General features: G+C 60.4%; 2 protein-coding genes and 1 long non-coding RNA gene across 6 annotated transcripts in view; 2 read left to right on the top strand and 1 right to left on the bottom strand.

Moving 5' to 3' along the window:
• The window catches only part of GPATCH8 (G-patch domain containing 8), a 58,255-nt gene extending 52,823 nt beyond the window's left edge, over nt 1-5,432 (bottom strand). For 2 of the 4 annotated variants that reach the window (XM_052785025.1, XM_052785026.1), the window contains exon 1: nt 5,296-5,432. In XM_052785025.1, coding sequence (XP_052640985.1) covers nt 5,296-5,340 — 45 coding nt within the window. In that variant the 5' untranslated portion in view covers nt 5,341-5,432. The remainder of the gene's footprint in view (nt 1-5,295) is intronic. The other 2 variants (XM_052785029.1, XM_052785027.1) reach the window with 1 other exon arrangement.
• A 364-nt stretch (nt 5,433-5,796) lies between these two features.
• On the top strand, nt 5,797-7,141 carry LOC128141275 (uncharacterized). Its single transcript, XR_008234940.1, has 2 exons — nt 5,797-6,021; nt 6,668-7,141. It is a non-coding gene; the product is annotated as an uncharacterized LOC128141275 (long non-coding RNA).
• A 7,438-nt stretch (nt 7,142-14,579) lies between these two features.
• On the top strand, nt 14,580-18,168 carry FZD2 (frizzled class receptor 2). The gene is given in 2 exon segments (XM_052785024.1): nt 14,580-15,736; nt 15,738-18,168. Coding segments are annotated over 2 exon segments (1,674 nt in total). The 5' UTR covers nt 14,580-15,170; the 3' UTR covers nt 16,846-18,168.
• Nucleotides 18,169-24,289: the final 6,121 nt, after the last annotated feature.

The following is a 24,289-nucleotide window of genomic DNA, read 5'->3' as shown; positions in this document are numbered from 1 at the left end:
AAAATCTAAGATCAATTCTTAAATTAGAAAACATGCCATGGAAAAGGCTACCTCCTGGACTGCTTTCAGCTACATTTGTCAAAGGCAAATTCACACACCAGGATCTTGTATCAGTTGAAGCTCAGGATAACATATTTTGCAGAGACTCCAATCCTCATTCCCTCACATTAAGTTTTTCTTCTCCCAATTAGTAAAAGTAGGCAAAAGAAAATGACCTTTTTATTTCCTTGCAGCACAGAGAAAAGCCATCAACTTACTTTGCCGCAAAACCCACGAGCAGTCATGCCCTGCTGAAGGATATAAAAATCAAATACGTTTGCCTTAGGCAGCACCTAAGAAATGAATTGAAGTTGAAGCCACTGACAAGACGCACTCATTAGAAGGACAGATTTTAAAACTCCATGCTGTCGGCCCAGATGTCCAGTAAGCCAGACTGCCTAAGCTGCTTGGGAACAAAACTTATCCCTGACATTCTGCCAATTAAAAAGCATAAAATCCCCATGCCATCAGCGTTCAGCTCAACTTGCTGGAAGCGGCAGAACTAGAAGCACAGACCAGCCAGTAACAGCGATGTGCTTGGTTAGCTCTTCAAATCCTTGGGGGGGGAGACGACAGCCTACCTTCCTGGCATAAGCAAGAATACCAGAACTGAAGTTCAGACTGGCCATATTTCAACCCAGTTTGGAAAACCAGACATTTCTGCTTGGTGGAAGTGTTATTCTATTGTACAGACTATACAACAAATTAAAAAAACAAGAAACAGAACAGTTTGTGTTCCGTCTGGCTAATGATGCATGTAAGTGCAATGTACGTAGGAAGAGGAAATTATTGTACACATATACACATATGGCTCATAATATTTCTGCTTCAACAATGAAAAGCAGAAAGATATAGCAAGAAAACATTTTCTCAACATCTGTGAGTATCTGGGAGCTCCACTGGACTTCAGCAATATGGAGACATCCCCAGTATTCATTCTTTGAGTTCATTAATCTAAAGAATAAAACTATTGCAATTACAAAAATAACACTAAAAAATATATTTACTCATTGCAGCAGTCTCACATATACATGCAGCTTTCAGTAATGCTTTTAAAATACTCTGTTAGCATAGTCAACAGCTATCATTCATAACTACTTGAAGTTACAACGGTTCACAAGTTTGTCTCTGCCATGGGGAAGCCAGTCAATCAAGGAGACAGCAGAAGCAGACAACTGACAGGCATCCCTGCGACAGGTAAGTAGTACATCTTTTAACCGAAGGACTAAGCTTGTCCGCAGTGCACTCAAAAATAACCCCTCCAGCAATGGAAAAGGGGAAAAGGTTGGGATTTATTTGGGTAAGCCATTCAGTAGACTTAACTTACCATTTCAGAGCCTAGAGAGAGGAAAGAGAAGGAAGGTCAGTAATATCCTTCCTCCTTCAGCAATTCATTTCACTGCCCAAAGCCTCCCAAACAAACTGCTGTGCTGCCCTGGTCAGGGAAAGTTCAAGAATTAATGGACAGAGCAAAGCTAAATGCCTTTCACTGCAGCTGCCCTCAAGTTCAGCACCTGCAAAATACAGTCAAAACCAGGGGCTTTCCCTTGAGTTTTTTCTAAGATTTGAGAGCATACAGCAAAAAGAGAAGAGGATCTACACCTTTTGTGCAGCTTCTAAAGCTACACAGAACAGCAAGAGTAAGACAATCCTATAAAAAAAAACCCAAAAGCTGCTTAATCACCTCATTGTGGCTATATCCTCCAATGCCAGTTCCTGCTCCTTTGGCAATTTCAGCTTCCAAACCATCCTTGGCTTTGAGGTTCCTCCCACCCTACCATAGAGAGAACTCGTAATAATTTCTGAGTACATAATCCTTCTCCTCCCCCTCCATACCATGATCTTTATCCTTAAGGATATCTGACTTTCTTATCCTTATACTAGCTACTCTTTTCCACAGGGTTACTTATAACCCGGTGATAGTGTCTCCACTCCCTCTACAGCTTTCTTTATACCCATCGCATCGCTCTGGCTGCAGTTATGGGAAGGTACCCCACTGCTGCTTATTTCTCCAATGCTCAGCTGATCCCTCTGCTCAACAATCCTTCTCCCCTCATCACCAACAATCCTTCTCCCCTCATCACCTTTTTATGCACTTCAGACCATTTATGCCTTCTTTTTCTCAGCTGGTTTAGGTCCTTTCCTTCCTGAACCCATTTCCCTCCAGTCCCATACGTTTCCATTCCTGCCTTCCCCTATCGCGCTGGGCTTCCTTTAGTCAGGCACAGGGGAGAAAAGAATAGTTCTCAGCAGCTCTCTCACCTTTAATCCACTTCTCTCCAGCATATCAGAAGCTCAGAAACCTGAATATCACCTCTGCTAACCTCATCTCTCCCCTGCCCACATCAATGCTTGACTTGCACTCTTGCCAAACTAATCCTCCCAAACCCAGAATCTTTCCAGTTTCTTTCCAGAAATAAGGTTGATAACATTAAAGACAACCCTAAAATGCCTTTTTTTTCCATCCAGTGACTCTCTTCCATTAGCCACATCACTAGTCCCAAGGCATCTGCCTTTCTTCCAAACAGCTAAAAGGTTCCTTTGACCCATACACTTTACTCCTGACCTTTTGTTTCTCTTCCTCTCTCCAGACAGTAACACATCCTTTTACATTGTGAAGAAGATCACAAGTAGATCACCCAAGAACAAAATCTGAGGGATCTCTACAGCCTCCCTCCCCCTCACCATGCCGCATCCATCCCTGCTTCAAGCCGTGTAATTTTAGAGCACCATCTCCCTTTTGTCGTGCCTACTTGGGTCTCAACAGACTAGCAGTAACACAGGGTCACGTTTGTAGTCATACTCGGTCAAAGGACAGAAATTTCATCTGCTGAAGCTTAGAATTAAAACTGCTAGAAATTGCGTGAAAAAGGCATTCTTAACACCGACAGAAACACTCCTACAAAGGGAGCCTACGTACGAATTTGTGACTTCACACTAACAGTGTGTCTTATTTTTGCTGTAGTTTTGAGACCAGTATTTTATAGAGATGATCAAAAGCTGCAAGCTAAAGGCAGATGTATTTTTACCTATGCTTAGCAACAGTCACAGCACAGCTTTCACAGCAGACCTGCAAACAGCATAGTGAGCCATTTCCTTTATTCCACGCCAGTGTTATATCTCAAGTGACCTCCATCTAAATATAGAAAAGAAAGTAAAAAATCTTCTCTGAAAGTGATTTTGATGAAGGAGGAAAACCAAGGTTCAAAAAGCCTTTCTCCACCAATATACTTCAGAAAAATTGTTAGACTGACCAACTCTCAGGGGTATGTGCACAGGCGCTTGAGCTCCCATCAATTCAGTGCGACCTTGGCCAAGACACTTGGGCCCAGCCTCCCTCTAATCAGCTCTTTCATAGCTCATCGTTGTCACGTTCAGTCCTCTGCAAGCCTTAACCAACTCCGAACTGTTCTTCCCAGAGGACCGATTCCACTCTTCCCTCAAAGGAAGTTTTAACACGCAAAATAAAATATCTTCTTGCTGGCAAATTTTCAGGAAGAACAGAGAAGTTACCCTACTATAAAAATAAACCCAACCTTTTTATTTTTTACTGTAGTCTATGGGAAAGACAATGAAACCTGATATTTGGCACGCATAAACTCCCAATTAAAAATAGTGCCCTTTCTTAAAGTCAAGGGAAAACAGGATTGTGACTGGGTTATTGTTTCCGAGCATGCTCAGCAGCTTTTAAGATTTCGGCATCGGGTAATGGAGCCCTGTTTCCTCTCTGACATCACTACACATTCTCCCTGCATGACCAGAGCAATGACACAGTAACAGGTTTTGCTGCTACAATTATTTTTTTTGCAAAGAGGTTGCCCCACAAAGGGACAAGAACAAGGACACCGAGCAAAAGGCACATGCGAACAAGTTGTGCAATGCATGACTACAGAGCTTACCCATTTCTCAGCTACATTCTGCAGTCCCGGACTTGTTTTAGGTTCCCCATCTCTCCCCTCCCAAATCAAACTATTACGAAAAATGTATTTTCAAACCCAAGATTTGGCTCACTCCACTTCCTGGAACAGGAACTTCAAAACCGAATCAGACCATCTCAGTATTAATTACAATTCATTTCTTCATTTAAGGAAATGAACGATGCAAACCAGCCCCTGTGTTTAGGGCTGCGTTAGGAAGCCATACCTACAGTCCACAGATAAGGTCATGCTAACAGTGCAGTCAACCACACTGATATGTACTTTCTCGTGCGTTTCTAACACAGTTTAGTAAAGACTTACGAAGTGTGCATCCCCTAAAACATCCAGAAGGAACAACGTGAATTAATTACTACTGGATGTCCTGACTCTTTTCAGGATCGCACCTTAATGCTACATTAAGTAGAATTACGCAAGCTCCGCAACTACAAAAAAACCCTCCCAAATATTTAGATGAAAAGCATGAGTTTGGGTGAAAAGCACTATTCCAACTTCGGGCTCCCAAAACAAGGACCACACATAAAAGCTCATCAGTAGCTCTTCTGGAGCTGCATTTATTCTCACTCCTTTTGTTTTTCTTTCTAACCTCGAGACTTTCTCAGGCTGAAGTCAGAAAACAAAATGTCATTGTTTAGGCTTAATGAGTCAACGTTAATTTCACCATTGTTTATTTAAATGCCCTTTAAAACAGCAACAGTGGCGTTAATTACGTCGAAATACTAATGTTTTCGGGGAGAGAGGGGGGTACGAGAAGGTAAAACGCGTTTTCCACACGAGGGGGGTCGCTGGCACACACTGGGGGCCCCCGGAGAGACGGGGATGCCTCGGCCGGGGGCAGCCCCCCGCCGGGGAGCCACGCCGGGCAGGTGAGCCCCGCGGCGAGCGGCGGCCCCGACCCGCATCCCGCCGGGCTGCCGCTCCCGCCCAGCCTCCGGCCTAACAGACCGTATAAAACGACCGGAAAAAAAAAAAAATAATAATAACCCACACACTAAAACCCACGCTCCTGCGGGTGAGGGCTACCTCAGCGGGGGGACCACTCGCCGGCCCCCTCCGCGGGGACGCCCCCCCCCCCCGCCGCCGCCGTTACGAGGCCGCCGGCCACTGCCCCCCTCCCGCGGGTCACCTTGACAGCCCGCCCCGGCCCCCCGCGTTCGCGCCTTTGTGTCGTTACCCGCCGCCGGGCCCGCACACAAAGCCCCGCCGGGCGTGAGGGGGGGGGGAGCGGGGGAGCAGGGGGGGCGGCCCGCCCCGGCCTGAGGGGGTCGCGGCCGCCCGGAGTAGAGTCGGGGCCCGCCCGCTCCCGCGGCGCGGCCGTTACCTGGAAGTCCCTGTCCTCGTTGAAGCGGGAGAACCTGTCCGCCATCTTGCGCCGCCGCCGCCTCGTTCGGCTCGGCTCGGCTCGGTCCGGCCCCGCGCCTCCGGCCGCCTCCCCTCAGCGCCGCCCGCGCCGCGGCAGCGCGCCCGCCCCGCCCCCGCCGCGCCGGACGCCTTCGCGCATGCGCGGCAGGGCAGTTCACGTGGGCGGCGCGGGGCCGCCCTCACGGCGGCGTCACCGGGCGGGACGCAGCCCGTGCGGGAAGCGGGTGGCTGGCTGCTAGGGGCCGGGCGCGGGCAGCAGCAGCGCGAGAGCCGACCCGCTGACAGGCGGCTGCCAGGGGAGTCAGAGAGTGGCAGGTACCGGTGGCCGCACCGTTAAACCTCCGCCGCGGCGGGTTGTTCCCCGCCCCGAGCCCCGCTGCGGTTTGGAACGGGGCGCGCACCGCGCATGCGCTGCTCCCCGCTTACGCGCGCACCCTGGCAACCAACGAGGAAGCGAGCTGCTCCCCGCAACCTCGTGCCTGCGCATGCGCAGGGTTGTCAGGCGGCGAGCACTCGACCCGGGGGCACAGGGTAGGGCGCGAGCCCCGCTTCAGCTTTCCCGCCCTCCCGGCCCGAACCAATGGGGCTGTCCCAGCCTCTTGAGTGATGGCGGTACGAACCAGTAGGAGCAGGGACTCGCCGCTGCCCCCTGGCGTGCGTCGCGTGTCACGCTGGCTGCTGAGGGGTGCGTGCGCAGTCTCTTCGGAGGGGCCGGGCGGGAGCGGGGACTGAGGGGCGCTGGGAAGGGGCGTCGGGGCAGCCCGGCACCCCTCGGGCGATGGGGAAGGGCCCCTGGCCCAGCTAGCCTGGGGGCCTGGGGCCAGCCCTGAGGCTGATGATGGGGCTTGGGGCCAGCCCTGAGGTAGGCCATGGTGCCCAGCACAAAGCCTGAGCTGGATCACGGTGCTCGGAGCCAACCCTGAGGTGAAGCACAGTGCCCAGGGCCAGGTGGAGCCACGCCTGTAGCCCTGTTCCCACCCCAGGCCTTCAGCCAGGCCTGGCTGCAGGGTCTTTTCTTTACCCCTGAGCAGGGAGGCGTGTGCCTGGCTTGCGCAAGCATAGCCAAGTCCCCGTATGTGGTGGCAGAGGAGCAGCACCCCGGGCCTGCAGGCACCAGGCGATGCTTGGGGTATCCGTCTTGCAGCAGCCCACAGGCCTTTGAGCACAGGGCTTGCAGCAGACAAGGCCCTGCTTTTCCATCCACCACCACAGCTGTTACCAGCTGTCTCTGAGCATGGCAGCGTGTGTCACCGTCTCTCTGCCATCCCTGACAGCAGGGAAAACTGGATTCCATCTGTCTCTCCATTCATTCCTTTTCTTTCTCTCACCAGAAGCCTTGCTGCCTGGATCCTGCTTGCGTGCTGCCCTCTGCTGCCTCGTCGAGGCAGGGTGAGGAGAGAGGAGTTTGGAAACAGGCCTTTCTGAAGCGCGTTCACCAGACCATGCCTCCATGTGCACCACCAAACCTGTCGATGAGGTGTATGCCTGTGACACCAAGCCCTGCACAGTGGGGCTGTGGGTTAGATGCAGGGGCGGCCAAAGCAGTGGTTGTGCTTTGTGCTAGGCGGTGTAGCTCATAGCAGAGCTGCCTTGATCTATTACTGCAGTGTGGCAGGCTGGGCTGCACTGCCAGAACTCCTGTGTGGAGCTCCCTCATGCATCTGCAGTCAACCCTGTGTGCTGAGGAGGACCTCGTGGTTGAGAGTTGGGACCTCTGCATCGCAGGGTGGCTGTGAGACCTTTTGCTGGGCAGGAACATGCTTGAGTTTGCTCCTCATTGCATTAAGAAAGTCCTGTTAATGCCATGCCTGTTGGTGTTTTACTCTGCTCCCCTCCAAACACCTAGGCACCAGGGGTCACCTGTCTTGTCCTTCATCAGGTTTGTGGTCCCACCCACCTGGGTGAGTGGCGACTGCCAGTTTGGAGCTGCCAGGCCTCTGCCTCTCCTCCACTGGTGATGGTCTCCCTCCCTGCTGACATCCCTGTGGCTCCTTGTGCCCCGAGGACTGCCCTGCAGCTTAGCCCCATGGAGGGTGGAGAAGCTGAGGCACGGAGGGGAGCAGCCTTTCTCCTTCCAGGAATTACTGCTGTGTTTTTGGAGGGGACTGTCCCACCCCTCGTCCTTCCAAAGCACCCAGACGGGTCCAGGCAGGCAGGGTGGAGCCAGGATCCCTGCCCAGGGAGCCTGGCCACACTGCATGGAGCAGCCCCGTGGATGGCTCAGTTGAAGGGACCCACATGTCCTGCAGCCACCCCACCCATGGGTCCCGGGTGGGCACCCTGGGCCCTGCTCAGCGCCAGGGCTGTGCCCACGAGAGGGAGCTCCTGCTCCACCCTGGTGGGCAGTGGGACCCCCCCCCCACCATGGGACCCCCACCCACCGTGGGCGATCTGAGGGGGATGTAGGCCCACAGGGAGATGGAGCTGTTTTGAGCCAGGCAGGATGAGCCCCAGGGCTGGGACCACGGGTGCCCGGCACCCGCTGGGGAAGGTGGCAGCTCCCCCAGCAGGACCCAGGTGTCCTGGTGGCTTACACCCCTTCTTGACACAGCCCCACCCCACCCCACTGGGTGCACAAAGCTGATGTTCAGCAGTACCAATGATGGGGGGCACCCAGCCCTGCCTGCCTGGGCTTTGGGGTGAGGAGGATCTGGCACCCTGGGGGTGCTAAGCCGCGGAGGAGGGGTGGCCCCTCCCATCCTGGTGCTGGGTGCCCTCCTCGATGCTGCCCGAGGCCCCTCACTCCCTGCCTCGGTTTCCCTCGGTGCTACAGGGTTGAGCAGAGCCCAGCTGTGGCAGCGGGAATCTGGGGCAGGCACTGAGCTTGCTTTGGGGGGGCAGCCCTGGGAGGGCTCAGGCTTCTCTGCCTGAGGTGCTTGAGGGGAACAGTGTCCCCAGGCCAGGGGACTCCCAACCCTGAGTGTGTACGTGTGCGGCATGCACCTACGGGTGTGAGTGTGAGTGCGTGTGCGAGCAGGGAGAGGCCGGGAACCGGGAGTGAAGGAGGCCCCTTTCTGCGGGCCGGGAGGCGGAGGCCAGTGCTGCGGCCCCTGGGCCCCTCTTCTCATGTAAAGCAGCTTTTGTGTGGGGGCTGTGGCGGTGGGGGCTCAGAAGGAATGGCCCCCCCTTGGCTTCTCCCCACACCAAGGGCATCCCATGGCTGCTGGTGACGTGTGCCTGATGGGGACCTGTGCCTGCTGGGGGACAAACCTCCCCTGCCCTGCCGGCTGGGCACAGGGACAGCTCAGTGTCCCCCTTGGGCAGAGCTCTGTGCCCCCGTGGGGCATGGGGACAGCTCATTGTCCTTATTGGGCACAGCTTCATGCCACCATCAGGCATGGGGACAGTTCAGTGCCACCCTTGGGCACAGGGACAGCTCAGTGTCCCCACTGGGCACAGCTCTGTGGCCCCTTTGGGCACAGGGGTGGCTCATGTCCCCATCAGGCATGGGGACAGCTGAATGTCCCCATCGGACACAGCTCAGTGCCCCCACTAGGCACAGGGACAGCTCAATGTCCCCATCAGCCATTGGGACAGCTCAGTGTCCCCGCTGGGCATGGGGACAGCTCAGTGTCCCCCTTGGGCAAAGCCTGGTGCCCCCATGGGGCATGGGGACAGCTCTGTGCCCCCTTTGGGCACAGGGGTAGCTCAGTGTACCCTGTGGTCTGGGGGCAATTGGGGTGGCTGTGAGTGGCTGCAGCCCCCCCACCCTACAGAGGGGGTTTGGGTGGTCCCCGGGACAGACAGGTACCCAGGGGACCCTGAGGGCCAGCCTGCGCCCGTGGCATGGGCTCGCTTGCGTCCCCACACCCAGCCCTGACAAGGGCCGGGTATAAATAGCAGGCAGCTCTGTCACCTCCTGTCACATGCCCGGTGCTGGCAGGGTCTCCTGCCATCGGCCCAGGGCACAGCTGTTCCCGGGACAGGGGGCCTCAGGGGCACCCCATCCCCTCCCACCTGCCGTGCAGTGGGGCACCCCCACCATGGGCACCACCGGGGCCATTGACCCCCACCCCATACACCAGGGCTGGTCCTGGGGGGGATCCCAGGGGTCCAGGCTGCCTGCATGGGGCATCGCTGTCACCTCCTCTGGAACACAGACCCTGAGCCAGCATGGGGCCCTGGGACAGAGCTGAGGTGGCCGGACCCCTCCCATTCCATGAGGACCCATTGCTAGTGCCAGGGGCTTCCCTCCCCGGGGACAAGTGGGACATTTCTGACCCCAAATCAGAGCAAAAGGGGAAACTTACAGGGGCTGGTGGGGTCACAAAGCCTCCCGCCACCCCCGCCTCGCACCACCAGCTTCCATGGGCAAAAATTGTCACCGCTTGACCTGCCGGTCCCCAGGCGGCTCTAAAAATACCGCGTCCTCCTGACAGCGACAGCTGAGGGACCGGGCGGCGGATGCCTTGGGGACCCGCGGGGGGTCCGGAGCCGAGAGGAGAAGCGGGGCTGCCAGCCCTGGGTGCCCGAGCCCCCTGCCTGCCCGGCCTCCTCTGAGCCGGGACAGTCCCTCTCTCTTCCCATGCTCCGTTTTGGGGATGCCCCAGCATCCTGCCCCACCGGGCCTGGCCCACCGCCCCCTTCTCCCATCAGGATGCAACGAGACAGTAGCTGGCGGCACTGTGCCCGGCTGTGCCCGTTCTTGCCCAGTGGCTGCCGGCATGGAGCCTGGCCACGGCATGCCGCGGCGGCTGTGCCTCTCGCTGTCCCCCCGGCCCTCCCCGAAGCCCCTAATCCATCTCTCGCAGCAGGAGATGCCTAAGCTGCCTTTTCATGCCGGCTCCTCCGCGCGCGAGCTCGCCGCGCTTTCAATACCGGGTGCTGGCAGGAGATGTGTCGGACAAGCTGGAGGGATCCCTCCCCTGCCAGGAAGGTCAAGGTGTGCTTAAGCCAGCTTCCCCCCGCACGCCGCCCCGGCCAGCGTAGGCCAGCGTCCTGCCAGCCTGGCTCGGCGTGGGTTTTGTCCACCGCCGGCGCTGGGCTGTCGGGGTTTCACCACCCCTGAGGTGTCTGGGCAGTCGGACCCTCACTTCGGTGGGGGCTTGTCCCCTCCCCGGGCTCCTGACAGCTGCTCTCAGGGTCACCCATCAACCCTCTGGTCCCGTGCTGGGGTTTGGCTAACGCGCTCAGCCCGGTGGCTGCCGGCACCTCATGGGCGCGCACTGCAGCCATGCTGGCAGCAAGGGCTGCCCCTGGTGCTGGGGCACCCCACGGGTACCCCAGGGCTCAGCTCACCCCCCAGCCCACCTGGCCAGTGCTGCTTACAGACCCCTCCCACCCCATGGAGCCATTGCAGACCATTAGACCAGTTTAGACCAGTACAAACCAGGCCTGAGAACAGCAGGCACTGGTTCCTGCCCTCTCTAACCCACAGGATAGCATGCGTGCAACAAAGCTGAGCACAGGCGTGCAAACACACACATGCCAGCAGACCTTTCACACAAGCACCCCCCAGCACTGTCACCCCCTGACCCCCCAGCCCCGCTCCCACGTCCCCACGCTCACCCCTCCTGCAGGCACCGTGTGTTAATTTGCACGCTCATATGTGTGTGTGCACGCACACGTGTGCCCGCTCACGCACGGGGGAGTGGGGGGACCCCGTGGTGCCCGTGCTGGGGGCCCCGCATCCCTCTCTGTTCCCTTGGTGACGGACCCCCGTCCTCCGCTGGCACCTTGAGCCTGCCGCCAGCCAGGGCTTTTGTGGCTGGTTTTAATTAGAGGCTCTTAAGTGTGAAACAAAGCCGAGGGCAGGGGCCGGGGGGGCCCTTCCTCTGAGCTCCTGGGGGACCCCCCGGGGGTCCCCGTCCTGCCTGGCATCGCCTGGTGCAGCCTCTCTATCCCCGATTTCTGCATTTCTGCTTCGCCCTTCTCCATGCCCATCCCCAAGGGATGGGGGTGGTGGGAACTGGTGCTGCCAGAGCTCCCCCCACGCCAAATATTGCCCTCCTGAGCAGTCCTGGCCAGCAGCCTAAGAGTGGGGCAGTGTGTGGGGCCAGTGTCAGCTGCTGTGCCATCCCCAGCGTCACCCACGAGTGGGCACCAGGGCTCCTGTCCCCAGGGAGGAGGCTCGGAGAGGGGCCAGAGCTGCCTTTGGCTGTTCTGGGGGTGCTGGGCACCTCCCGGGGTGCTGCTGGGAGTCCAAGGCCAGGACCTGGGGGGGTTCCAGCTGTGTCCCCCACCCCTGACCCTCCTGAGTACAGAGAGGACCCCACAAGCACCCTGGCACCCCGCGGCACTGGAAGAGTCCCAGGGAGAGGGGCTCCACAGGGACCGTGCCCCGCTCCAACAGGGACACCGGAGCCACGAGCCCTGCTGGAGGTGGTGGCACCCATGGGCCATCCCTGGCAGGTGGCGACCTGGGGACCCCGGGGTGCTGGGGACAGGGGACTGGCAGCACCAGGTGCCCACCAGCATCCCCCAGTGCTGTACTGGGATGAAGTGAGAGCGGAGCAGTGGGGGGATTGGGACTCCTGGGTCCCCCCCACCCTGAGCAGTTCCTTGGGGGCTGTGAGGGGGAACCCTGGGGGGGGACACCTGGGCTTGGCCTCATACTCCCAGTAATGTCCAGCCTGGCCTGATGGCAGCACCGACCCTGTCCCTCTGGGTGCCAGGATGGGTCCCTGCCCTCGCTGGGTGCCAAGATGGGTCCCCTCTGTCCAGGACACCAACCCCAAATCCCTGCAGGGAAGCTTTTGGGGAGGGGACAGGACCCTCTCCCGCCCTGCATGCCCCTCGCAGTGCCTGGGAATCGAACTGGGAGCCTGGTGACGGGGATGAACGGGACCAAAGATATTCCCTGGCACCCTGCATGTCCCTCCGAGGGGACACCCCTGAGCAGGCAAGACCCACCGGCTGCCTCCCTGGGGTGTCTCCTGGCACCCCCAGCCCACCCAGGAGTGCCTCCCAGGGCTGGCTGGCAGGTCTGCTCCGGGTTTCCCCCTCCCCAGGAGGGCTCACTCCAGGTGGGACCACGTGTGTCTGTGGTGCCCAGAGGTCCCGGGGACCCCCTGTCCTAAGCCACCAGCACCCTGCAGCACCCAGGAGGACGGGGAGCGTGGGGACAACCCCAGCCCCTGCCATCCCCTCTGGAAGTGACACCCCCCACCCCCCACCCCCGGAAAGAAGCCAAAATCTGAAGCTTTTAGGAAGCCAAGATCCACGTGGCTGTGCAGACACCCCCGCACCCCCTCTGTCTCCGTCCCCAGCTGGCGGGGCTGGGGCAAAGGCCACCGAGGCTGGGGACACCGGGAGGGGTGTCACGCAAGCCAGACCCTGCACCCACAGGGCCGAGGGGGTCCACGGCCAGAGGAGTTACCCCACGTCACGCCTGTAAACGGGGACCTGGGAACGGGCCGGGAGGCAGCTGCTCGCCAGGATCCGGCCTGAGCTCCGGCCCCCGCAGCCCGGCACCCTGCCAGGCCCTTCGCCAGCAGCCTCCCCGGCCGAGGACTCGCTGGGCGGCCGCCAAGCGCCGGCCGTGCCGAGCCACCCTCCCCAGCACATGGCGGCCGTGGGCTCGGTGTGGGCCCCAAAGGCAGCACCCCTGGGTGCCCCAGCCAGGGTACGGGTGTCCGACCGCTGGCACCCATCCCGCCCCAGTTCACTCCACAGGACCACCATCCCGACCTGGTCCGGGGCCACGGGGACCCCTCCCTTCCATCCCCAACCCCTTTGCAAAAGCAGGGAGCCCCCAGCATCCCGCCAACCGCCGCGGTGACAACCGGCACGTCCGTGGCCAGGAAAACTGACGGTGAGGTGGGGGGGGGAGCCAGGAGCGGGTGCTCATCGTGTGTCGTGTCCCGGCCCCCCCCCAGCTTTGATTTCTGGAGCCCCCCCTGCCCTTCCCCCTCGGCCAGGAGCCGCGCAATGGTTTCAATTACGCTCTGAAAGGCGGTGGGGCCCTCTTTTCACGGCAGCCCGGGTTTCTCCTGCTCACAACAAAAGCTTAAGTTACAGGAAAGGGAGAGAAAGGGAGGGAGGGCGGCGGAGGGGAAGGAGGCAGCCAGCAGAAAGCCCCTCGCCCCCCCCCCCGGCCCCCCCAAGAAAGGAGCAGGACGGGGGCGCTGGGCTGCCTGCCAGATCCTCCCCCCCCCCCCCGTCTGCCCCTTCCTTGGGATGCTGGTTTGGGAAAGGCAGCCGCCCCCCCCCCCATCCTGCTGCCAAAATTCGGGGTGATTGCCTGCGGTTTCTTTCCCCCATGACGGTTTCTGGCGTGTCCCAGTCCCCCCCGATGTGTCCCGGTCCTCCCCCCAGTGTGTCCCAGACCCCCCTGGCATGTTCTGGATCCCCCCAGTGTATCCTGGTCCCCCCCACGATGTATTCTGGTCCCCCCTGCTGTGTCCCATATCCCCCCCAGTGTGTCCCAGTCCCCCCACCCGCGCTGTGTCCCAGCCCCCCAGCTCCCTCCTGCTGCCCTGGTTTTGGGGACAGAGTTGTCCTTTGCCATGGCCACGGTTGGGGCGGGAGGTGTGGGGCCACTGGTGGGGGGCAGGATGCGGGATGTTCCCCACCACCCCCAGCTGATTTGGGGACGCTGGGGACACCGCTGGCTGTGTGGTGGCCTTGAGGGGCTCTGGCAGCACCCCAGGGTGGCCGTGGGCACCCCACGGGGCAGTGGCAGCGCCTGGGTGACACCCGGGGACCAAGGGGTGTTGGGGCCAAGGCATCCCTGCTCCTGGAGAGGCAGCCGGGACCCGCATGGGTACCAGGGGGCCACGGGGGCTAATCCTGCCCTGGTGCACCCTAAAGTGGGACCTGGGGACAGCGGGGGACCCGCTGCAGCGTGTCGGGGGGGGAATGTGGGTCCCAGGCTGGGGGGGATGTGGGGGGAACAGCCCCACGGGTGGGGGGACACGGGGGGCAGTGCAGGGGACACCAGGGGGGTGAGGGGGAAACCGCGGAGTGCAGAGGACACGGGGGGGGGAGGCAGGGGACACGGGGGGAGGCGCAGGGGACACGGGGGGGGGGCAGGGGACACCGGGGGGGTGCCGGGGACACGGGGAGGGACTTTTCACCGTGGCCCCGTCCCGACCCCACGCCGCGGGGGGACTTTTCACGGCGCGGAAGAAGTTTGCGACGGGGGGGGCCCGGGCTCCCCCGGTCCCCGGCCCGGTGACCCCCGGGGGCGGGGGGGGGCGGGAGGGTGGCGGGGGGGGGGTGGGCCCGGGGCGGCGGGGGGCGGGGCGGCCGCGCCGTTTGAATGTGATTGGCGGGGCGGGAGGGGCGTGGCCCGTCGGGGGCGGGGCGCGGGGGGGCCGCTCCGCCCGGCGGGGACGCGGCGCTGCCCCGCACAAAGGCGGCGGGAGCGTCCGGTGCGGCCGCTCCGCTCCCCCGGCACCCCCCGGTACCCCCCCCCCGGTAGCCCCCCCCCGGCATTCCCCTCCCCACCCCCGGCACCCCGCCAGCGCCACCGCCCGCCCGGGGTTCCGGGCACCGGGTCGGGGCAGCGGGAGCACCGGGACCGCCAAGTCCGGGCAGCGGGAGCAGCGCTGCGGAGCACCGGGAGCGTCTGGTCCGGGCAGCGGGAGCCGTCCCGCCCCGCACGGTAGACCGGGACAGCGGGAGCCGTCCAGCCGGGCACCGGGAGCCGTCCAGGCGGGACTGGGAGCCGTCCAGGCGGGACCGGAGCATATCCAGTCACCGAGAGTCGTCCAGCCAGCACCGGGCACGGCAGGTCTGGTCACCGGGAACGATCCAGGCAGCGCCGGCCACGGCAGGTCCGGTCACAGGGAACCATCCAGGCAGCACCGGGCACGGCAGATCCAGAAGGAGGACCGGCGGGCCGGCTGGGCACCGGGCACCATAAATCTGGGCACAGCGGCTCAGGGCGCCATGGGCCCCCCCAGGGTGCTGCCCGCCCTGGCCTGGCTGCTGGTGGGGCTAAGCGTGCCGGCGCCGTGCTGGAGCCAGCTGCACGGTGAGAAGGGCATCTCCATCCCCGACCATGGCTTCTGCCAACCCATCTCCATCCCGCTCTGCACCGACATCGCCTACAACCAGACCATCATGCCCAACCTGCTGGGTCACACCAACCAGGAGGACGCAGGGTTGGAGGTCCACCAGTTCTACCCCTTGGTGAAGGTCCAGTGCTCGTTGGAGCTCAAGTTCTTCCTCTGCTCCATGTACGCGCCGGTCTGCACGGTGCTGGAGCAGGCCATCCCGCCGTGCCGCTCCATCTGCGAGCGGGCACGCCAGGGCTGCGAAGCCCTCATGAATAAATTTGGTTTCCAATGGCCGGAGCGATTACGTTGCGAGAATTTCCCCCGGCATGGCGCCGAGCAGATCTGCGTGGGGCAGAACCATTCAGAGGACGGCGGTTCGCCAGCGTTGCTCACCAGTGCCACGCCGTTGGCCGGCCAGGGGACCCCGGGTGCCCCTCGTTACGCCACCCTCGACCACCCCCTTCCACTGTCCGCGGGCGCTGAAGGTGCCCAGCTACCTCAACTACAAGTTCTTGGGCGAGAAGGACTGTGCGGCGCCCTGCGAGCCCACCCGGCCCGATGGCCACATGTTCTTCAACGAGGACGAGATCCGTTTCGCCCGTATCTGGATCCTCATCTGGTCCGTCCTGTGCTGCGCCTCCACCTTCTTCACCGTCACCACCTACCTGGTGGACATGCAGCGTTTCCGCTACCCCGAGCGACCCATCATCTTCCTCTCGGGGTGCTACACCATGGTGTCGGTGGCCTACATCGCTGGCTTCGTGCTGGAGGAGAGGGTGGTCTGCAACGAGCGTTTCCAGGAGGATGGCTACCGCACGGTGGTGCAGGGCACCAAGAAGGAAGGTTGCACCATCCTCTTCATGATGCTCTACTTCTTCAGCATGGCCAGCTCAATCTGGTGGGTCATCCTCTCCCTCACCTGGTTCCTGGCCGCTGGCATGAAGTGGGGCCACGAGGCCATCGAGGCCAACTCCCAGTACTTCCACTTGGCCGCCTGGGCCGTGCCGGCCGTCAAGACCATCACCATCCTGGCCATGGGACAGATCGACGGGGACCTGCTGAGCGGCGTCTGCTTCGTGGGCCTCAACAACATCGACCCTCTCCGGGGCTTCGTGTTGGCCCCACTCTTCGTCTACCTCTTCATCGGTACCTCCTTCCTTCTGGCCGGCTTCGTCTCCCTCTTCCGCATCCGCACCATCATGAAACATGGTGGAACCAAAACAGAGAAGCTGGAGCGGTTGATGGTTCGCATCGGGGTCTTCAGCGTCCTCTACACTGTCCCGGCCACCATTGTCATTGCTTGTTATTTCTACGAGCAGGCTTTCCGTGAGCACTGGGAGCGCAGCTGGATCAGCCAGAACTGCAAGAGCTTAGCCATCCCCTGCCCGCTCCACTTCACCCCCCGCATGACCCCCGATTTCACCGTCTACATGATCAAGTATCTCATGACTCTCATTGTGGGCATCACCTCCGGCTTTTGGATATGGTCGGGTAAAACCCTGCACTCGTGGAGGAAGTTCTACACGCGACTCACCAACAGCAAGCAGGGCGAGACGACGGTGTGACCCCCCCCCCTCCCCAAGCCTGGCCGCTGCTGCCCTTCGGCTTGAATTTTTTGGGGGGGTTTTATTATATATTTTTTATTTTTAGATTTATTAACGTCTAAGGGGTGTCTCTCTTTCTCTTTGGTTTTTTTTTTTTTTTTGTAATTAAACCTGTAAATAGCATTTGTAAATTTAATTATATATTTCTATTTAAAACAAAAAAGAGGGAAAAAAAGGAGAAAAGGGAGAAAAAAAGGAGAAAAGGGAGAAAAAAAGGAGAAAGGGGAGAAAAAAAGGAGAAAGGGGAGAGGAAAAAAAGGAGAAAGGGGAGGGAAAAAAGAAAAGGGACAGGGAAAAGAGGAGAGGAAAAGGAGAGAAAAAAGGAGGGAAGAAAAGGGAGAAAAAGGAAAAAAAGGGAGAAAAAGGAGGGGAGAAAAAAAGGTTGGGAAACGAGAAAAAGGAGGGGAAAAAACGGAAAAAAAAGGAGAAAAAGGGGAAAAAACCTGCCGAGATGGGGGAGAGAATTCTCGCCCTCCTCTCCCCCTCTCTCCGCTACCCGGGTTGGGATCCCCCCTTCCCGCGGGGCCGCCGGGGGCTGTTGGCGTTGGCCGAGGGGCTCCGGGAACGGCTCCGGGAACGGCCCGGGCCCGCTCCGGACCGGCTCTCCCCGGGCACGGGCAGCTCCGCCGAGCCCTGAAAAAAGGGGGGGTAAAAAAAAGAAAAAAAAAAACCAATAAAAATCCCATTTTTCTCCCTCTCCTTTTGGAACCTCCCCAAGAAAGTTGATTTTTTTATTACCTACCCCCCTTTGCTCGCTCCCAAAAGGTGCTGTGACAGGGCTGCCCTCCTCCCAGCCACCCGGGGTTGGGGTCTCTGCCTGTACCCCTGCCTGCACCGCCCTGCCTGTACCTTCCCCCCAGCTTGGCTGCAGACTCTTCCTCCCAAATTACTTTTTAAACAGTCCTTTGCAAATACAAACGACTAAAAAAACACCACTAACTTATTCCCGAGGGCTTTTTTTTTCCCCCAAAAATCAAGAATTAAATGGAGGGGGGGGGTGTCCCATGGGTGCTGCCAGGCCCCCGCTCCGCTTCCATTGCACTGTGGGGATGAGCCAGCATCTCCCCTCCAGCTGGAACAAAGTGCTTTGCAGGGGAAAAAATATCTATTTAACCCCCAAAATAAGGATTTTTTTGGTTTGCAGTGGAAGGGGGGGGCCTCTCCTGTGCCCCCCCCCCCGGAGGAAATAGCTGACATTTTCTATAGGATTAGGGGGTTTTGGCTCCGATCCCAAGTCTCCGGAGAAAAGCGGGTCCGAGCTCCGGTTCGGCTTGTTGGGATTTGGGCGATGCTGGAGATGGGCGATGGGGGGGCTCAGCTGGAGGGGGGCTGGCGCAGATCTCGGGGAGGGGAAGGATGGATTTAATCAGCTGGATTTAATTGAAATTAAAAAAAAAATACTCTTCCCAAAATGGAGAGGAAGACCAGGCCGGGGGAGTGCTGACCCTACGGGCGCCTCAAAACCGTCCCCTGGAAGCCCCGAAGCTTCTGCTTGCCATCATTTTGGGGGGTTTTTTGGATCCTCTGAGCCCAAAGGGGGTTTGCGGGGGGATTGAGCCATTCCCCTTTCCCCAGCAAAGCCCCAGGACGATCCCAAAACTCTCTTAAAAATCCCAATTCTCCAGTGAAGGGAAAAGCGGGAACCGAAAGGGTTAAGGCAGTGCCTCTCCAGCACATTTTGGAAAGGAAAAACTCTTTGGATCCGGTTTAATTTTCCAGCGATGACTTGGAAGGGGGGAGAGAAGAGGGGGGAAACATATCCAGGGTTTTTCCCCCTGCTCCGTGGTTCAGAGAAGCAGTTTGAGGGATAGGCTGGGCTGGCCGGGACCCCCCCGGCACCCCTCTGCCCCCCCTTATGCCCCCTTCTTTCAGTGGCTCTCAAAATGGGAATTAAAATGGGGTTGATTTTATCGCTGCCGATGTCTTTGCCTCCCTCCCGGGGTGGGGAGGGGTGGAAACCGCACTGGTGGTGACATTGGCAGGACGAGCCTTGGCCAAGGGGATGGGGGGACACCCCCCACCTTGCACCCCTCAACTCCATGCACCCAAAGGTGCCATCATCCCATGGGTGGGTCCAGCCATGCCATAGGGGATCCCAGGGCCGTATCCAGCCCTGGTACTGGGTTCTTTGGTCTGGGGGTGCTGCCCATCAGCTGGTTCTTATTATCCAGTTGGAGGGTCCCGCTCCCCAAAAGGCAGATCCCACCCAAGGCCGCTTTGTTTTCCAGAGGCGAAGCGCGGATTGCCAGGGGACGGGGGGAATGTAAACTCTCCACCCAGGAATGCAGGAGCTGGGAGATGATTTTTTTTTAAAGGCTTCGGTGTCCTGGCTTTGAAAACAGAGCTGAGATTGCAGAGACTGCACCCGGCGGCTGGGCTTTGTGGGTGCTTACCACCTCATGGGTGCTGCTAGGACCCACCTGCGGGGTCTGTGTCTGTGTCCCCCCCTTTGCCGGCCCTGCGGGTTTCTGCAATGGCCAGGGAGGTTTGGAGCTGGAATTGGAGGAGTTGGGCCAGATCCTGCCGTGGCAGCGGCCATGTGGCTCAGCCCAGAGCCTTTCAGAAAGCTTTTTTTTGGGAGAGGGGTCGGAGTTTTTTGGAGGTTTTTGGCTCTTGGGACCATTTGCAGCCCGAGCGGGGAAGGAGCTGGAGGGTGTCTGCAAGCAACGGTCAGTGTGTGTCCCCTCTGTCCCCTGGTCTGTCAACCGAGGGATGGGTCACCCTGGGTCAGGCTAACCCCAAGGTTGGATCTCCCTGGGAATGGGCCACCCCAGGTCCAACGAACCTTGGTGACGAGTCCAGGTCACCCTGGAGATGGATCACGCTGGGGATGGGTCACCCCAGGGAGTGGTCACCCTAGGGATGGGTCACCCCAGGGCTGGGTCACCTCAGGGATGGGTCACCTCAGGTCCAACTAACCCTGGGGACAGGTCACCCCAGAGACAGGTCACCCCAGGGACGGATCACTCCAAGTCCAACTAACCCCAGGGATGGATCACCCCATGTCCAGGTAACCCAGGGGACAGGTCACCCCTGGGGTGGCTAACCCAAAGAACGGGTCCCCCCAGGTCCAGCTAACCCCAGGGACAGGGCACAGGGGACAGGGAACTCCTCACTGCACACAGCTGAGCCCCAGCCCTCCCAGGCTGGTGACTCCCATCCTCCTCTTCCTCTTTTAAGCCAAGCAAAGAGGGAGCAAACGCCAGTGGCGAGTCCTGCCGCGTCCCCCCGCCCGGCCGTGCTGAGGGTCCTTTGATGTCCCCTAATGAGCCCCGCTCTGTTTTCACAGCTGCCCAACACGGCAGAAGTCAATTAAAGTGCACCCTGGCCCCTCCCGCTCTGGCAAACGCCTGCCCTGCCCAGCCCCAGAGCACCCACAACTCATCACACCAGTGCCTGAGGAGGCTCACAGGGCTCGTGCCGGCAGGAATGGGGACAGGGAGGTCCCCAGAAGGACCAGCCATGGTCAGGTCAGCCATGGGGTGATGGCGCTGGGCTCTGTCCCAGCAAGGAGAGAGTCCCAGGGGTGAAACCAGTGCAGGGAAGGGGGTGCTGGAGGAAGGAACTGGTCTCACTGGGAGAAGGACGGGTCATGGGCGGTCCCCAGCATTGGCTGTCCCAGTGCTCCTGTCCCCCAGTGCATGGTCACTCCTGTCCCCTGGCAGCTGGCTGTCCTGTCCCCTGGACCACGGGGTCCCCATCACCTGGCCACAAGCTCCCCTGTCCCCATATCCATGGGCTCTCCTGTCCCCTCTCTCCTGGGATGGGACAGAGGATGGGACCCTGTCCCATGGGCAGTCCTGTCCCTGTGGCCCTCAGGCTCCCCTGTCCCCTGGGCTGCCCCATCCCCTGTCCCCCAGGGGCTCCCCCCTTTGCCCCGTGGGGACCTGTCCCACCAGCTCAGCCCTGGGTGACAATTCTGGCAGGGCAGTGGCGTCCCTCTCCCCCCCCCCATCACCCTCCCCCCTCATCCTGTGTCCCCACCAGTGATGCAGGGGGTGGCCAGAGAGCTGGAGAGGTGATGGGGAGCAGGGAGGTGACACGGGACAGCTCATGGTGACACCTCATGCATCCCCACTGATCATTCCTGTTAGCCCTTAACAGCGTGACAGGTCCCAGGGCCTCGGTGGGGACATCGCTGGCTGTCCCCAACTCAGAGGCAGCTGCTCGCTCGCAGCTTGGTGTGCCTTAACCTCCACGAGGACGAAGCCAGCAGAGACCTGAGGCCACAGGGACCAGCACCCATGGGTGCTGTAGGCAGATTGGCCCCCCCGGGTGTTCCTGGCCCCATTGTGTCCCCCCCGGCCACGGGTGCTGGAGCAGGATCTCGCCGAGGCCGGCAGAGCCCTGGCCTGATGCCAGCGAGGACAGGCGGCCGCGCCGGCTAAATTCGGCTACTCGCTGTGCCGCTCTTAAAGGAGACGAAGCTGCCAGAAAGCAGGATGCACCCCCCCCGGGCAATTAGGGATGTCCCTAACGAGGGTTGGGTTTCCCAAGGCAGATGGAGGATACTGTCTCCATCCCACCGCCCTGCCCTGATGACGTGGGATGGGTGGAAGTGGGAGCCCGTCTCCATCCCACCGTCCTGCCTGAGCGACGTGGGATCCCGTCTCTGTGCAGGCGTCACTCCTGAAGGGTGCGGGAGTGGAGGACGTGGGGCCACCTCTCCATCGCAGGATTCTCCTGGAGACCTTGGGATGAGTAGATGTGATGACCTGTGTCATTCCCAGCGTCCTTCCTTGAAAACACGGGACACGCAGATGTGGTACCCCATCTCCATCCCAGCACCCCTCCTGGACAACTGGGGAAGGATGGAAGCGGGATCGGTGAGCATGGTACCCCATCTTCATCCCAGCATCCCACACAGGGAACATGGGATGGATGGACACAGGATGGGTGAGCACGGGACCCCTCTCCCTTCTGGTGTACCTCCTGGAGAACACGGGATGGATGGACACGGTACCCCCATTTCCATCCCAATATCCCTCCTGGAGAATAGGGGATGGATGGAAATGGGATGGGTGGGCATGGTACCCCGTTCCCATCCTGGTGTACCTCCTGGAGAACATGGGATGGATGGACACGGTACCCCATCTCCATCCTAGCACCCCAACCAGAGAACATGGGATGGATGGACATAGGATGGGTGAGCATGGGACCCCTCTCCTCCTGGAGAACATCCCAGCGTCTCAGCATCCCTCCTGGATGTTGGAGATGGATGAAAATGGGATGGGTGGCATGGTACCCCACTTCCACCCTGGTGTACCTCCTGGAGAACATGGCATGGGTGGGCAATGGACCCCATCTCCATCCCAGCATCCCTCCCGGAGAACGTGGGATGGATGGACGTGGGATGGGCACGGTACCCCATTTCCACCCTGGCGCACCCCCTGGAGAACACAGGCTGGACCAACACAGTGTCCCCGTCCCCCCCCAGCCCCCCCCCCGCTCCCCACGCCCCTTCCCTACCCTGCCCTCCCCCCCGCGGGGGCCCTGCCGTGGGGCTGCCCCACGGCCACGCTGTTCCGGCGCAGCTGGCGCAGGGCCTGGGGGGGCCTGGGGGGGGCCGGGGGGGAGGAATCCGGCCTGGCCCGGGCGGGGGGCGGCTCCGGAGGCGGTGTCGCCTCTGAATGCGGGGAATGTTTTTGCAGCTGGAGTCGATTAGGGGCGGGCTGCGCCGGCTGCTGCAGCCCAGCCCCGGGGCGCGGGGGGCGCGGGGGGGGCGTGCAACGGGGGGGGGTGGGCAAGGGGGGTGTGTGTGCAAGGGGGGGGCGTGGGTGTGTAAGGGGGGGTGCGTGTGTGTGCAAGGGGGGTGCGTGTGTGTGTAAGGGGGGGTGCGTGTGTGTGCAAAGGGGGGTGCGGGGGGGGGTGCAAGGGGGTGTGCAAGGAGGGGGGGGGTGTGTGCCAGGGGGAATGCGTGTGTGCGTGTGAGGGGGTGCGGGGGGGGTGTGCAAGGAGGCAGGTTGTGTGTGCGAGGAGGAGTGCATGTGTGTGCAAGGGGGGGTGCAGGGGGAGTGTGTGTGCGAGGGGGGGTGTGCAAGGGGGGAGTGTGTGTGTGCAAAGGGGAGTGTGTGTCTGTGTGCAAGGGGGGTGTTTGCGCAAGGAGGTGTGAAAGGCAGGAGTGTGCGCACAAGGGGGGGTGGAAGGGGGAGAGTGTGTCCAAAGGAGGGGTGTGCAAAGGGAGTGTGGAATGGGGGTGTTGAAGGGGGGTTGTGTGCGCAAGGGGGTGTGCAAGGGGGATGTGCATGGGGTGTGTGGAAGGGGAGAGTGTGTTTGTGCAAAGGGGAGGTGTGCAAGGAGGATGCGTGCACAAGGGAGCATGTCTGTGTGAGTGGGTGTGTGCCCATGGGAGGTGTGCAAAGGGGACTGCGGGTGCACGGGGGTATGCATTGGGGGTGCATGCTTGGGGGGCGTGCAAGGGGGAGAGTGTGCAATGAGGGTGTGCAAGAGGAGTATGCATGTGTGCACAGATGGGGTGTGCAAAGGAGAGCATGTGCATGCAAGGGGAGTGGGGGTGTGCAAGGGGGTGTGTGTGCAACAGGAGTGTGCGTGCAAGGGGGAGGCACTTGAGTGTGCAAGGAAGGGTGAATGAAAGGGTGAGTGTGTGTGCAAAGGGAGTGCAAAGGGCAGTGTGTGTGCAAGGGGAGCTGCATGCAATGGCAAGTGTGTGAAAGCAGAACATATCAGTGCACGTGTGTGCGCACAAGGGAGCACATGTGAGTGTGCAACAGGGAGGGTGTGCAAGGGGTGTGTGTTCATGGAGGGGTGAGTGTGTGTAAGTGTGTGAGGGGAGCATATGCACTTGAGAAACGTGCGGGTGTGTCCACACATGTGCAAGGAGGGGATGCACACACCACGGACGTGTGCTTATGAGTGGGTGTGCAAATGGGTGTGTACAGCAGGGAAGACTCCGGGGGCGTGAGGGGCTGAGCACATACAACACGGGCTGCACATGGGATGGCCATGCCTCTGCACAGCCATGTGTGTGCAAGCGGCCACGCGTGTGCTCGGGGTGCCTGGGGCTCACCCGCAGGGACCCGCACATGTATGCACACACGTGTTCCGGGCAGTGTGATGAGCTGGCCCGTCCTCAGCCCCCCCTCCCCGGGCGGCAGCACCCCCGCGGCCTCCGGCTCTGACGCAGCCCAGCTGCTGCCGGCCATGCCGTACGCGCTGCCGAACCATTTATAGCAAATTCGGGGCCGCCGCCGAGCAGGGGGAGGGCAGGGGGGGGCCCGAGCCGTGTGCCGGGGCAGCGGTGGCACAGTGTGCCCTGGCCACGGGGACAGGGGACACCCAGCAAGCAAGGGCCTGGCGTGGGGGGGTGTGTGAACAGAGCGGACGTGCACACACGTGTGTGCACACGCATACACGTGGGCACTGTGCTGCATGCGCGTGTGCACCC

Source organism: Harpia harpyja, chromosome 4, assembly GCF_026419915.1.
Source record: "Harpia harpyja isolate bHarHar1 chromosome 4, bHarHar1 primary haplotype, whole genome shotgun sequence".
NCBI classification, from domain to species: Eukaryota; Metazoa; Chordata; class Aves; order Accipitriformes; family Accipitridae; genus Harpia; species Harpia harpyja.
Note: the sequence above shows the minus strand (reverse complement) of the source record. Positions and strands in the feature narration are given on the sequence as shown.